This window comes from Oncorhynchus tshawytscha, linkage group LG11 (assembly GCF_018296145.1).
Source record: "Oncorhynchus tshawytscha isolate Ot180627B linkage group LG11, Otsh_v2.0, whole genome shotgun sequence".
Lineage (NCBI taxonomy): Eukaryota > Metazoa > Chordata > Actinopteri > Salmoniformes > Salmonidae > Oncorhynchus > Oncorhynchus tshawytscha.
Window position 1 is genome coordinate 1,097,670 of NC_056439.1, and position 15,999 is coordinate 1,113,668.

Here is a 15,999-nt window from a genome sequence, read left to right on the forward strand (position 1 = left end):
AGTGGTTCAAATGACAGTAAAAAAAACTTTAAGCCTGTATTTCGAAATAATTGATTGCTGATATGCAGATTAGACAGAAGACCTAGTAGACTGTTTAATGCATGCAAATTAATAAAAGCTTTCACATTATCTCACTCATACAATAAAATATCCACCTATTCATGTAATTGTTTTCTGAGAGTTTTCAAAAAATATTTTAAATATACCCTGAAGGAGTAGTGAGAAATCCAAAACGCGGTTTTGAAGATAGATGTTTGTCCATTATTGGATACCGTACACCAGAGCCCGGTAAAAGTAGCTGATTGGCCAAAACACAACAGAAATTATTCTAGCTACGAACGTGAAGTACAGGTGGGTAGCTAGATTGCTAACAAGCTAATGCTAATTCGGTAGATGCCTAACATAACTAAGTAACGATTCGATACGTAATTTTATTTTCAGTACCGTGAAATGTTATGCTACTAGCATATGCATTTTTGTCTATGAAGACTGATTCAATGTGGCTTTTCAGCAGGCTAACTTATAGCTAGGCCTGTTAGCCACATTAGCCCAGCTAGCGCAATAATTTCTGTGTTTTGCTGATAAGCTAACTAGCTAGCTACCTGTTAATTAGCAAGCTAGTTAGCCTCCTACATTGGCAAGTATGCATTTTTCATAATGTGCATCCTGCTAATACAGCTATTTAGCATCTTCTCCATGTTAGTAGGATACAGATCTGATGCAACGTTTCCTATGCATTTTGAATCATACAAAATGATACATAGTTATTGTTCATTTATGTCCCTCTTCCAGACAGAATCATGAGTCTCAGAAAGCAGACCCCCAGTGACTTTCTGAAGCAGATCATTGGCAGACCAGTTGTGGTCAAACTCAACTCTGGAGTGGATTACAGAGGTAACACTGCACCTTCTATAAGTCATCACCTAGTTGGCCAGTATGTGATATTTCTAGACTGCCTGTTATCCAAGAACTGCATTTTATTTGTCACATGCGCCAAATACAATTGGTGTAGACTTTACAGTGAAACTTTTGCTTAGGAGCCCTTCCCAACAATGCAGAATGAAATAATACAAGAATACCACTATATGCAGGGAGTACCAGAACAATGTGCAGAGGTATGAGGTATTTGAGGTAGATATGTACATGAAGGCGGTAAAGTGACTAGGCATCAGGATCGATAATAAGAGTCAAGTAAATAAGAGTAGCAGCAAATGTAAAAGTTTGTTTGTTTGTGTTACAGTACTATTGGTGCTATCCTTACTCCACACAGAATGCATTTGACTTCTATGCCTGATCTGATGTTTAAAGAATGCCCATAGACTGTGCCTGTCTGTGCCATTGACATTAGTTTGTGCCTTTTTCTATAGGTGTCCTAGCCTGTCTGGATGGCTATATGAACATTGCAGTGGAGCAGACAGAGGAGTATGTCAATGGCCAGCTGAAGAACAAGTATGGTGACGCCTTCCTGCGAGGAAACAATGGTAAGCGCTCCAGAACCAGACACTTGCTTTTTCTAACTACTTGGTGGCACTTGTGTAGAAGTCAACATGATATTGAATAGCTATGGAGACTGGTATATTACTCCTTCCCATTTATTTTAGTAATCACTTTTTTTTGATGATTGCCCATTTCACGTGCTAGTCAGAACTATGAAACTGACATTTCTGACTTGCTAACTGGTTGAACGCGGCATGTGTATAACTTCAACCAGTTGTTAACAGGTCGGAAATGTCAGTTTCCTAGTTCCGACTAGCACGTGAACACGGCAGATATGACTCGTAATTAACTGAGACTTTCCGATATATGACGTTGCCACAGACGGCAGGATGCACCGTAGATATTGTAAGATGAGCACGATACAAGACCTTGCACTCGCAAAAAACAGCAGAGAAGTTTAGCCTCGCGCTTCACCCTGTTAGTAGTTACAGAAGTCAGTGCGATATCTGGCATAATATTATCTGGTTTTGTATCTACATGCCATTTTAAGTTTTCACCTTTCTTGTCTGTACTAATTATTTCCTATTTCCTTCCTTAGTGTTATACATCAGCACCCAGAAGAGGAAGATGTGATGCAGAGGATTTGTCCCTTTTTTAAATTATTTTTATTATCCCGGACGTTGTTCCAGTTGATTATGTTATATGAGAACATTGTTTTTCGTATTGTTTAATGTCTCTGAGCTGGAGTGTTTAGTTTTTTGTAAAAAGGAGAACAATCCAATAAATGTTTTTGGAAGTTTAATTTTGTTCCTAGAGTCTTTTTCCCCACCTAAATTTAGAGCAGAAGCTTGCCTTTCTTTTGTCTAATGATGACACTAACATAATTGTAAAAGATTATGCACATATATTGTATACTTATATATTGAAGTATCAGTATATAGTACATCTGTATACTCCCCTACTTGAGTATTGAAGTATTTTCATTTTATATTGAAGGAATATAGACTTTCCTTCCTTGGTTCCTTACTGACCTGTGGAGGCTGGTTGAACATGAGCAGTGATTCTTCTAGATAATATTTTCCAGTCAGTCCTATATGATGACGAAGCTTAAAGCCATACTGATGGAGTGTATTTCAGCTTCAATCTCGTAAATCACTGTGTCCTCTTGAGCCCTGCCAGCTTCCAATAGCATCGAGACCATAAAGCACTGGGCATATGATACAGCAAGGCATTCATTCACAATATAACTTATGTCTCTCCTTCAATGTTATGAGACAGATTATACAGGATACACTTACCTGAAGGGCTGCATTCATCACTATCAGTCTATACGGTATATGATAAGTCTTAATCATGATTGGTTCAATGTGTGGGTGGTGTCTGAGCATGGCCAATTGACTTCTGGCATTTTCTCAATTACCAATCAAAACCAGCCATTATGGAGAAACAAAACAGTGATGCCTGTCTACAAGTGGTCCCTCCTGAAGGCTATGTCAGATTCTATTAACATGTAAACAGATCTGTCATAGTAGCTGCCCATTTGCCTCTGGTAGTGGATAGATGGTTAATGGGAGGTGTGATTACTGAATGTGATATAGCCTGTTGGTGTTCTGTCTAGTGTGGCAGGTGATTGGATTTCTCACGACCTGCACACAAAGTGTCTATTTTTCAGCACACTCACACAGTTTTCTTTACTCCTCATACACATGAACCCCTCATAACTACAAGATGGATAGATGCTTTTTATTCTCAATGAGTTGTCTCTTTATCCTCCCCTCAGTTGATTCCTGCTGCCTACCTCCCGAAACACCATGCATAACGTGTGGAAAGATGTGGATGTTTAACCCATTTAGGTCATCTGTACTAGTAATTTAGCCAATGTGTTCAAGCCAAACGTAACGTCATTATGCTGAGAAGAACATAATGAATATATGATTCATTAGGATTCAACTGCTTGTGGTGTTTTGGGGGGAGGGAGAAATTGCAGGGCCTTGTTTTCCACCCTATACATGCGCACTCTGGCCTCTGCTAGGAGACAAAAGGCTGCCAAGGTCAGGTCTGACTTCAGGATGAAGGACACATTATTGATCAAACTCCCTCCGCCGAGCCGTGACTGGAGCGAGTGAGAGGGGAGAGACGGGGGCTCGCTGCAGAGCGCGCGCGCACACACACACACATACACACTGATACAGACACACACTCTTTCACACACACACACATTGACACAGACACTCGTAGAATCATTATGGCAGCTAGCGAGGTTAGCGCAGGCAAATATTTACCTAGTGGAATCATAACGGAGCTGCTGGCTGTGCGGCCTCGCAGGAAGCCCAATTAATCCTGTTCACAGTAATGACCTGGTGGCAGACCTCACGCTATTGTACTGCTATTGGCCCGGACTGTTCAGACACACACTCCCGAGTATGCTGCCCTAACCCAGTGTGTGTATGTGTCTAGCAGTGTGTGTGTATGTGTCTAGCAGTGTGTGTATGTGTCTAGCAGTGTGTGTGTATGTGTCTAGCCGTGTGTGTGTGTGTATGTGTCTAGCAGTGTGTGTGTGTATGTGTCTAGCAGTGTGTGTGTATGTGTCTAGCAGTGTGTGTGTATGTGTCTAGCAGTGTGTGTGTATGTGTCTAGCAGTGTGTGTCTGGGAGTATATATGTACATGTATTGGTTTCAGGCCGTCTACTTTTGCAACTGCACATTTCCCTTTGTAACCCCTAGAATAAAGAGTTGAATGATAACATGTCAGTCCTCTCTCAGTGTGGGTCTGCATTGGGTTTTTGTATCAAACACACCTATTCTCTCCACCTTGCCTATCAAAGGGTGCTGCAACGGTGAACACACACACACTCTCTTTCTCTCTGTCACTCTCTCTGTCACACACTCTCACTCTCTCTCTCGCTGTCATTCTCTCCCTCTCTGCCACACTCTTTCTCTGTCCCTCTCTCTCTGTCAATCTCTCTCTCTCTCTGTCACTCTATCACACTAACCTTGTTACTGAGGACTCAAAGTCTTACAGCACCACCAGCTGCCAAAGCCTATAACTACATGAGAGAGAGAGAGAGAGAGAGAAAGAGACAGGGCGATAGCATGACCCTGACTGATCACACTGCAGCACTGTCTATCGTCAGGATCAAATAGACGAGGACAACCATAGAAACCTATAAGGAAAACATGGTATCGCTTTGTTCAGGTTATGCTGCCTGGATACCTGTCCTCAAATTGGGAAGGAGGTGTTAGTGACTTTTCACATTTCATGTGTTGTTCATGATTTTGTTTGCAACATTTATGGATGTCTGAACTGGAGGCCTGTTTTGTTGATGTCGTAAAAATGACAATGTATGATTTAAATACTGCACACAACACCATCAAGGTGAGAGAGAGAGAGTGTGTGTGTGTGTGTGTGTGTGTGTGTGTGTGTGTGTGTGTGTGTGTGTGTGTGTGTGTGTGTGTGTGTGTGTGTGTGTGTGTGTGTGTGTGTGTGTGTGTGTGTGTGTGTGTGTGTGTGTGTGTGTGTGTGTGTGTGTGTGTGTGTGTGTGTGTGTGTGTGTGTGTGTATATATATATATATATATATATATATATATATATATATATATATATATATAAAATCAACCCTAAGGCATGGGAAAGGGATCTGGGCTTTGTCCTGTGTGAACTTGACCTGTCTAAGGGGGTTAGGGGTTAAGACCCCCCCGTCTTAACCCCTAACTGCCTGCCTGTCATGTGTAAATGATGACCACCTCCCACACGGGGCCTCTCTCTTGTCTCCCGTTCCACTCCAGGGTCAGGGGTCAGAGGTTAATGGTTACACTGGAACAAACACCTCAGATCCAGTTTCCAAGTTCAGGGAAAATGCAGTCATTTAGTTAGTGTTGGTCAACCATACTTGCTGAAGGCCATGCTCTGCCCAACATGCTGTTTCTTTATAAAATCAAATAGTTCACGTAAATGTTTGACAAATTAAGGTGGTTTAGAATGCAATAGTGTGTTAGCAATACACATGGATTTTTTTCACAACACAATGTTAAACCTTAATATTTATTACATGAGAAAGTTCCCTCCAAAAGCAAACTCAAGTACTTCAGAACACCAAGCTCAAATTCCAGTAGTGTTTTGATTCTGATTGAGTCGGAGGCCGAGACCCTGGACCCGCCATCCCAAACCTCTTAATTTAGCCCGGCAGCTAGCATAGCCATACACACAGTCAACCTTGGTCAGGAATGTGACCTCTGACCTTCTTATCTGAAAGGAGCTATTCCTAGCCCCGGGGCACTGGTGCTGTGATTTATCCTGGCCCCAAATGGCAACAGCGTGAAGCTGGTCTGAGCAGGGTGAGGAGGGTGAGGAGAGAAGGTACCCTTCAGAAGAAGGCCATGGGGCCATGGGGCATATACCCACAATGCACTACACTGACATACATGCTCCCACTGTTGTTAACCCTAAAGGGCATACAGTGCACAGACCACTGTTAGTCCATATATGGTAGTAATCAAATTGTGTTGTGCTATGAGCCAAACGGTAAACAAAGCCTATGTCTTGAGTTGTGACCCACCATCTGGGAAACAATGCACTATATATGTAGCCCACTGCCCTGCTGGTGAGAGTCAGACACCATTGGGCCATGTGTAGGATTAGGGTTAGAGTCAGACACCATGTGTAGGGTTAGAGTCAGACACCATGTGTAGGGTTAGAGTCAGACACCATGTGTAGGGTTAGAGTCAGACACCATGTGTAGGGTTAGAGTCAGACACCATGTGTAGGGTTAGAGTCAGACACCATGTGTAGGGTTAGAGTCAGACACCATGTGTAGGGTTAGGGTTAGAGTCAGACACCATGTGTAGGGTTAGAGTCAGACACCATGTGTAGGGTTAGAGTCAGACACCATGTGTAGGGTTAGGGTTAGAGTCAGAGACCATGTGTAGGGTTAGGGTTAGAGTCAGACACCATGTGTAGGGTTAGAGTTAGAGTCAGACACCATGTGTAGGGTTAGGGTTAGAGTCAGACACCATGTGTAGGGTTAGGGTTAGAGTCAGACACCATGTGTAGGGTTAGGGTTAGAGTCAGACACCATGTGTAGGGTTAGGGTTAGAGTCAGACACCATGTGTAGGGTTAGGGTTAGTGTCAGACACCATGTGTAGGGTTAGTGTCAGACACCATGTGTAGGGTTAGTGTCAGACACCATGTGTAGGGTTAGGGTTAGAGTCAGACACCATGTGTAGGGTTAGTTAGGCTCAGACACCATGTGTAGGGTTAGTGTCAGACACCATGTGTAGGGTTAGGGTTAGTCAGACACCATGTGTAGGGTTAGGCTCAGACACCATGTGTAGGGTTAGTGTCAGACACCATGTGTAGGGTTAGAGTCAGACACCATGTGTAGGGTTAGGGTTAGAGTCAGACACCATGTGTAGGGTTAGAGTCAGACACCATGTGTAGGGTTAGAGTTAGAGTCAGAGACCATGTGTAGGGTTAGGGTTAGAGTCAGACACCATGTGTAGGGTTAGAGTTAGAGTCAGACACCATGTGTAGGGTTAGTGTCAGACACCATGTGTAGGGTTAGAGTTAGAGTCAGACACCATGTGTAGGGTTAGGGTTAGAGTCAGACACCATGTGTAGGGTTAGGGTTAGAGTCAGACACCATGTGTAGGGTTAGGGTTAGTGTCAGACACCATGTGTAGGGTTAGGGTTAGTGTCAGACACCATGTGTAGGGTTAGGGTTAGAGTCAGACACCATGTGTAGGGTTAGGGTTAGTGTCAGACACCATGTGTAGGGTTAGGGTTAGAGTCAGACACCATGTGTAGGGTTAGGGTTAGTGTCAGACACCATGTGTAGGGTTAGTGTCAGACACCATGTGTAGGGTTAGAGTCAGACACCATGTGTAGGGTTACGGTTAGTGTCAGACACCATGTGTAGGGTTGGAGTCAGACACCATGTGTAGGGTTACGGTTAATGTCAGACACCATGTGTAGGCTACTGTGTGTGTGTGAACCTCTCATATGTGTGCTTAGACGTCATTGGTCTGTCCTAACGAGCCTGAGTTAACGAGCTGCACCATGCCCTGCCCACGGAACTGGGACACGCGGTGGTGGGGGGGTCAGTTAAGGCGTCGCACCACTGCACCTGGCCGGCCCACTTCTACTGCTCCGAGCACCACCCTGCGCAGCACCATTTAACGTCCCCCCAAACCCTTTAAAGTGGCATTCACACCTGCGCTGCTAATACATTTAAAGGGAAGGTCTTAACAGTAAATCTGCGTAACAGTGGCATCTGTACTGTTTGTAGTTATATCAGTGGAGGCTGCTGAGGGGAGGACGACTCATAAAAAATGGCTGTAACTGAGCAAATGGAACGGCATCAAACACATGGAAACCATGTGTTTGATGTATTTGATACCATTCCATCAATTCCTCTCCAGTCATTGACACGAGCCCGTCCTCCCCAATTAAGGTGCACCAGCCTCCTGTGATTTCCATCATATCCTCTTTGCGTTGATCATGCTAGTGTCATATTACAACAATGTCTATCCTGTCTTGTCCTGTCCTGCACTGTCCTGTTGCCCACCTGTCTCCCTAGCTGTGCGTTCGGAGATTTCCATGAAACCCAAACTAACCCCACTTAACAGTACATCTGAGTAACAGTGCCGCAGTAGCCTTGTCAAACAGTACGCAGGTTATGTCTTCCTCTCCTTTCTCCTCTTTCCATTTCGGGATACAACAGTACAATACATCCTGTTCTGTCCACCACCAGTCTCTCCCGGTTGCATTTGGAGATTTGCAATTTGCATGAAACACAAACTAACCCTGCTCTCAGGCAATTAGCCTCCATTACAACACGCTTCCGCGTGCCAATTTGTCCGCCGCCGAAGGTAATGCAGAGTGTCGCTGGCAAGCGCCCAACATGGTAATGGAATTGTTTGATGGACGCAAGAGTCTTTTGTTGTTCTTTCCCTACTCGAAGTAAACGGCTGTAGTGTGTGTGTAGTGTGTGGTGTGTGTGTAGTGTGTGTGTGTAGTGTGTGTGAGTGTGTCAGCTGTGTGGTGTCACTGGGTGAGCCATCGAGGAAGAGGAGTTCAGGGGACATTGGCTGTGCGATCAGGAATCATTGGATGACCCTTGGCCTCTGCTTGAGGGAGAGGCAAGATGGAAGGTTATTACTCACTCTCAGTATCTGAGCATTCTTTCTTTTACTTTCTCTATCAAAGTGTTCTTTTCAGGGTCTAATTTTGGAACCCAGCATAGTCTTAGATCACTGTGAAACGACTCCCCTTCAGCGATCTGACTGCTTTCATGTTGAATAGTGGTAGTTTAATGGAACTGCACAGAACAAGGAAGGTTTCATTTCAAGGCCATGAGCAATTTAGATTAACACCCTCCTCCTCATTTGAATATAGGATAAATGACTTTGTATATGACATTTCTGTTTGATAAACAGTATAATGCCCCATCGAGTTACTTACAAATGTGATTGTTTGGAGATGTTATGATGCAATGCCTTAGAGAGCCTGTGTTTGTGTGTGCGAGTGTGAGAGAGAAAGAGAAGAGAGAGATAGAGAGAGAGAGAGAGAGAGAGAGAGAGGGAGAGTGTATGTCTGGGTGGGCGGACGGGCAGGTTAGAGTATGTGTGTGTGTGTGCCAGTGTGTGACACTGAGAGAAGCTCATCGGCCTGACTCAGTGCACTCTGCGCAGCTCAGAGAGAAGCTGTGATATTGCTCAAGGGTAAACCCAGACAGAAGAGTTATGACTTCAGCCCATCTCCAGCCATCAGGGAGGTCAAGCATGCCACAAACACACACATACACACACACGCGCGTTTTGCTCTCTGGACTCGTGCCAGTGCCAGGGCACTGTCATAAACACAATTAAAGGCTCTCAGACCTGGGCCGATGCTGGGTCCCTCATCCCTCCACTCTCTCCCTGTGTCACTGCCTATTACAGGGACAGCAAGGCAGGATGTGTGTGTGTGTGTGTGTGTGTGTGTGTGTGTGTGTGTGTGTGTGTGTGTGTGTGTGTGTGTGTGTGTGTGTGTGTGTGTGTGTGTGTGTGTGTGTGTGTGTGTGTGTGTGTGTGTGTGTGTGTGTGTGTGTGTGTGTGTGTGTGTGTGTGTGTGTGTGTGTGTGTGTGTGTGTGTGTGTGTGTGTGTGTGTGTGTGTGTGTGCACCAGGCAGGGAGGCAGAGGCACCTATCAGATAAAGATATGATTCCAATAAACCAAAACAAGAGGTTGTTAAATTCAATGTGACTCCCACCCAGGTTGGGGCACTTATGTTGTTTTTACTGGTGTGTCACTTTGAGAGCTTTAACGAGCGTCAGAGGAGTGGAGAAGGGGTTGCTGGGTCCTTCTATCACCTAGGCCCAGTTCCAAATAGCACCCTAGTCCCTACATAGTGCACAAATTTTGACCAAACCCCTTGGGCCCTGGTCAAAAGCTCTGGTCAGAAGTAGTGCACTATAAATGGTATAGGGTGCCATTTGGGATGCAGGCGAGTCAGACTGGAGGACAAGGACCTGCCAGGGACGGACCAATAGGGACGGGAGACACCAGTTTTACAGGAAACACACACAGGTAACACCCCCAGCCCAGGACTCTTGATAGACTTTTATAAACTGTCTGCCACTCTAGAAGTGAAGGGTCTGAGACGTTTAGGTATCATACATTACAAGCTATTATATCTCTGCTGTCAAATCTATGCTGAAGTCACCTTAACGTCTCACCTTAATTGAAGTGACTACTGCGAGGCTGAATACGTTAATGTAAGAGGCCTCACTCTATTGCTAGCTTGCAAGTTCGACATCAAGTTAATACTGCCATGTGAGGTTCTGTACATCTACACGTCCCATTACTTGGCTAATTCAAAGTCCTTCACCTCTTGATTGCTGTGTTGTTGACTGGCCACTCTGTTCAAAACTAAGGCCCTTCTGCCATCTTGTGGTGAATGTTGATACTACCACCAGTTACTATTGGCGTCACTGGCGTGCCTGCTGGGCTACACGGACCCTCTTGTTCCATTTTAATTGACCTGGATCTGTTCCTTTCCTCTGCTGTAAAGAAAGAGGTGCCTGGAGACTGAGAATCCTGTCAGCTCAGCCCGCAGCAATTCCCACAGCCCAAAACTGGACACCTTACTTCCAAGATACACTGTTGGAAGCAGGGGAATTAATCATTTACAAGACCTGGGTGCTGCAATGCCTCACAATGAATAATTAACAAAAATATGCATTTCAGATAGATAATAGAGTTAGAATTTGTATATATTTCAATGTACTGTAAATTCCTTAAAGATAACACTTTTGCATATATTTGCGCTGGCTTGTACACGGGTTATGTGTAAAGACTCATTTTTGAACAAAGAAATGGTAAAATATACATTTTAATATTTCACACTGCATATTTCACAGTAGTTAAACATAGAGAATGAGCGATATCTTTTTGTGAAAACTAGAAACTAGAACAAATGGGAGACATGCTCATTTGAGCACGACACAAAAAGGAAAGGCAACTACCATCTGATATATATATATATATATATATATATATATATATATATAATGATGTCTGTCTAGGCCTTGTGGGATTTGCATGAGAACGAGCTCTGTTCGCATGGTTATTAACGCAACGCAATCAATATTCTAAATCATTTAACAGAGACATTTCAATCATAACATCTTGGTTTATAGATTCATTTTCAAAACACAGCCAGACATCAAAACATTGTATTTAATAAATCATACCGCCGACTTTAGTCTAACAGAAAAAAAACAGTGTATTTCTATCGAAGTAGATCATTCGTAAAAATCGACAAAACATATTTCCTCAATACATTGACTATGGGTTTAATACTGAGAGAGCGTTGTCATTACACACCTGAACAACCTCACCTGTAGATACCTACAACAACAGACAACTCTTCCACACTATCCACATCTGCATACTATTTCAAACGATGTCATGTATTAGGCATATTCTAAATGATATGCTAATGTTGACATCAGAACATTCCACTTGGTTCTTCTGGTTCTTCCTCTAGTCTATAGCTTGTCCGTGTGTAGCTATGATTCACACGTTATAATGAACAGTGGTGGGAAAAGTACTCAGTTGTCACACTTCAGTAAAAGTAAAAATACCTTAATAGAAAATGACTCAAGTAAAAGTGAAAGTCACACAGTAAAATACTACTTGAGTTAAAAGTCTAAAAGTATTTGGTTTTAAATATACTTACGTATCAAAAGTAAATGGAATTGCTAAAATGTACTTAAGAATCAAAAGTAAAAGTAGACGTATAAAGCATTTCAAATTCCTGATATTAAGCAAACCAGACGGCACAATTTAATTTTTATATTTATTGACGGATAGCCAGGGGCACACTCCAGCACTCAGACATCATTTACAAACGAAGCATTTGTGTTTAGTGAGTCCGCCAGATCAGAGGAAGTAGGGATCACTAGGGATGTTCTCTTGATAAGTGTGTGAATTGGACAATTTTCTTGTCAAAATGTAACGGGTACTTTTGGGTGTCAGGGAAAATGTATGGAGTAAAAAGTACCTCATTTTCTTTGGGAATGTAGTGAAGTAAAAGTAAAAGTTGGCAAAAATATAAATAGTAAAGTAAAGTACAGATACCTCAAAAACTACTTAATTAGTACTTTAAAGTATTTTTACACTTTACACCACTGATAATGAATCACAACTTGTCCAAGTATAGAAACAGTATGAATCACACGTTCCTGTAATGAATCACAACTTGTCCAAGTATAGAAACAGTATGAATCACACGTTCCTGTAATGAATCACAACTTATCCAAGTATAGAAACAGTATGAATCACAAGTTCCTGTAATGAATCACAACTTGTCCAAGTATAGAAACAGTATGAATCACAAGTTCCTGTAATGAATCACAACTTATCCATGTATGGTTATGAATCACACCTTCCTGTAATGAATCACAACTTGTCCAAGTATAGAAACAGTATGAATCACAAGTTCCTGTAATGAATCACAACTTATCCATGTATGGTTATGAATCACACCTTCCTATACTGTAATAAATCACAACATCTACCTGCATACTGTGGTTATTAATCACAAGAGACCAGCCTATTGTTAGTACACATGGCGACTCATCAAATGGTTCACAAACTTCACATTAAAACCCCTGGTGATAATTGTACAGCCCCCTGCCACTCTGGGAGGGTGATGGAATATGTTGTGGAAAAAAACACCCCATTTTCAAAACTCAACCCCCATGATGACTGAGTCAGAGGGAATCATATTTTAGGTGGCGAGGAGGTGGCAGGGGGAGGAGGAGTAGGAGGAGGGGTAGAGGTGTGAGAGAGAAAGTGTGTGTATTTGTGTCCTAATTAAGCGTGGCTGGCTTCTTGGACCGGGGGGAGGCGGAACCAAAATCTCACAGCCGTTAAATCAGGACAATGCTTTTTGTGTCACTGGAGTTAGCATAACCTTCCATTCCTCCCCCTCTTCTCCCCCCTCCTCCCCCCTTCCTCCCATTCTCACACAGCTGCCATATAGTTTTAGGCTCCTAAAATAAATTATGCCTCCCAGGGTGCATGGCCAAGGCCAGGCGAGTTGGCAGGGCCTGCCCAGCCTCCTTAGAGTCCTGGGGTTGTGTCATATTCAGTCACTTACATGCCCTCTAGTGGTGCTGTGTGGTACTGGTCTCTCCACCAAGCAACACACCAGCATTGATGCTTTATTCTGCTGAGGTTTACGCTGTGTGGACAGGTCAGTGCATGAGAAAGAAATGTTGACTCTCAGTGTCATCCTTTATATGCATTGAGATCATTATCATCATAGTCATATTTAACCATTATCATCGTATTATCATCCCATTATCACCGCATACACATATACATTATCCTCACATTATCATGACATATGCATACCCATTAATCGTCACATTATCGTCACATTATCATGGCATACCCATACCCATTATCATCACATTATTGTGACATACGCATTCCCATTATCATCACATTATTGTGACATACGCATTCCCATTATCATCACATTATTGTGACATATGCATTCCCATTATCATCACATTATCGTCACATACACAAATCCGTTATCATCACATACACATAGCCATTATTATCATGTTTCTGAGTATATCTGCAGTTAGAACGTTGACAATCCCTGTCAGAAAAGCCTGTGAGTTTGGTTGACTGTAATGTACACACTGTACACTTCCAGTAAGTTCCACCCAGACATAAAAAAACAGTGTTAACCTTCCCCTCTGCCCTCCTCCTGCCCTCATCCTCCTGCTCTCCTCCTCTTGCCCTCCTCTCGTCTACCAGTCCTGGCTGTTTGGCTCCTGTCCAGGGCTCAGTAGAGTAAACACACTGTGAGTCCATGCTGCCTGGGAGGCCTCTCTCTCTCTGTCTAAACATGGCTGGCCACTCTGAAACTGAGACAGGTCACGGGGGGGAGGAGGGGGAGGAATACCCCCACCCCCCCCTCTTAACCCCAACTCCTACATTCCCTACCCATCCATCCTCAGGCCCAGGATGGGGTGAGTGTGGTGGTTGAAGCCCCAGGAGAGACCTGTGCTGGGGTTGGAAAGTCCCACCAGAGTGGCCTGGAGCTGGGGACACCCCACACGACAGCCCCAGGCATGGCCCTGGGCAGGGCCTCCTAAGGAGAACACAGCCGCCAGAGGGGCCACCTGGGTGGGTTGTAGGAGTTGGGGGTGAAACTGCTCTGGTGGAGTGTTCTAACAACAGTGCATATAAGAGACATACACATGTAAAACAATGCCTAAATATGCCTTTGAACACACACATGCAGTACATACACGTATGAAAAAGTCTGTCCACATGCAACTACACAGAAACACACTACACACACACTCAAGAACAAGTTCTCTCCAGAGCGTTTTCCAGTGGTTCAGGGCTGCCTGTAGCAGATCAGGTGGCTGGGAGGCAAAGTGGTTCAGTAGTATTCATTTGACATACTCTAGGAGGCCCTATACATCTTTAATCCATTTCATTAGTTTCCCTGTCTCTTCCTTAACTGGTCCAGCCGCCTCCGACAGAATTCATCAAATATATGCCTTGCATCTCTTAGGACTATTCAGACACAATACACCTAATACATATTGAGCAGAATAAATATTGTTTTCAAAGACAGAATCCTCTGAACTGCCTCTAAGTTATTTCAATCGTGTGTCTGTGGATTTTTTATTGACTGAAGTGGAAAATATCATAAATAATTGGAGATTGTAGTTTGATGTATTTAGAATTAAATACATGTAGTTGGTTGTCTGGTATTAAAAGCTTCAGGGGTCTTTTTTTGTTGTCAAATCGGATACTTTAAATGAATTAAATGAATGCCTAGACCTACAACTAACATAATAATATAAACAGATATTTAGAATTGGCATTGATACTGTATACATTTTTCCTGCTGTTCTGAGTTATGCAGAACTTCCCAAAGAGGATGGGATTATTGGTGGCATGTGCCGCTCATAGCAGTTCTCTACGTATCCACTAGGGGTCAGGCATACACAGTACATTCAGCATCTAACACGCTCTAACACCTGCTACTGGTGCAGGGAGAGTGAGGTCTACAAACCCAAAGCTTAATCAATTGGATCTGGTGCTATGAGGACGTTGTATCAGCAAAATCTTCCCATCTAATTTCTTTGTAATCATTTTCAATGGCCTATCAAACCAATGGGCTATATTTAACAATAAGGCACGAGGGGGTGTGGTATATGGCAAATATACCAGTGTTTGAAAAAGTACCCAATTTTCATACTTAGTAAAAGTAAAGATACCTTAAAAGAAAATTACTGAAAAAAAAGTAAAAGTCACACAGTAAAATACTACTTGAGTAAAAGTCTAAAAGTATTTGGTTTTAAACGTACTTAAGTATCAAAAGTAAAAGTATAAATAATTTAAAATCTTACATTAAGCAAACCAGACAACACGATTTTCTTGTTTTTTAAATTTACGGATAGCCAGGGGCACAGTTCAACACTCAGACATCATTTACAAATGAAGCATGTGTGTTTAGTGAGTCTGTCAGATCAGAGGCAGTAGGGATGACCAGGGATGTTCTCTTGATAAGTGCATGAATTAGACAATTTTCCTGTCCTGCTTAGCATTCAAAATGTAACAAGTACTTTTGGGTGTCAGGGAAAATGTAAGGCGTAAAAAGTGCATTATTGTCTTTAGGAATGTGGTGGAGTAAAAGTAAAAGTTGTCAAAAATAGAAATAGTAAAGTACAGATACCCCCAAAAATGACTTAAGTAATAGTTAAAAGTATATTTAATTAAGTACTTTACACCACTGCAATATACCACGGCTATGGGCTGTTCTTAAGCACTATATTAAGCATGCAGCGCTATATTGGCCATATACCACACCTGGATACAGCCCTTAACTGTGCTATATTGGCCATATACCACATCTGGATACAGCCCTAACTGTGCTATATTGGCCATATACCACATCTGGATACAGCCCTAACTGTGCTATATTGGCCATATACCACAAACACTCAAGGTGCCTTATTGCGATTATAAACTGGCTG

General features: G+C 42.9%; 1 protein-coding gene across 1 annotated transcript; it reads left to right on the plus strand.

The window, feature by feature from the left end:
• Positions 1–266: 266 nt before the first annotated feature.
• Positions 267–2,239, plus strand: LOC112262255 (U6 snRNA-associated Sm-like protein LSm6). The gene is made up of 4 exons (XM_024437945.1): positions 267–351; positions 793–894; positions 1,368–1,481; positions 2,036–2,239. The coding sequence occupies exons 2-4, from the start codon at positions 801–803 to the stop codon at positions 2,068–2,070; spliced, it is 243 nt and encodes an 80-aa protein (XP_024293713.1). The 5' UTR covers positions 267–351; positions 793–800; the 3' UTR covers positions 2,071–2,239.
• The last annotated feature ends 13,760 nt before the right edge of the window (positions 2,240–15,999 follow it).

Excerpts from the sequence above, each read along its gene's own strand:
- LOC112262255 (XM_024437945.1), top strand. The coding sequence starts at position 801 with ATGAGTCTCAGAAAGCAGACCCCCAGTGACTTTCTGAAGCAGATCATT. Across the intron at positions 895-1,367 it reads CTCTGGAGTGGATTACAGAG|GTGTCCTAGCCTGTCTGGAT; the intron begins GTAACACTGCAC and ends CTTTTTCTATAG. Across the intron at positions 1,482-2,035 it reads CTTCCTGCGAGGAAACAATG|TGTTATACATCAGCACCCAG; the intron begins GTAAGCGCTCCA and ends TTCCTTCCTTAG.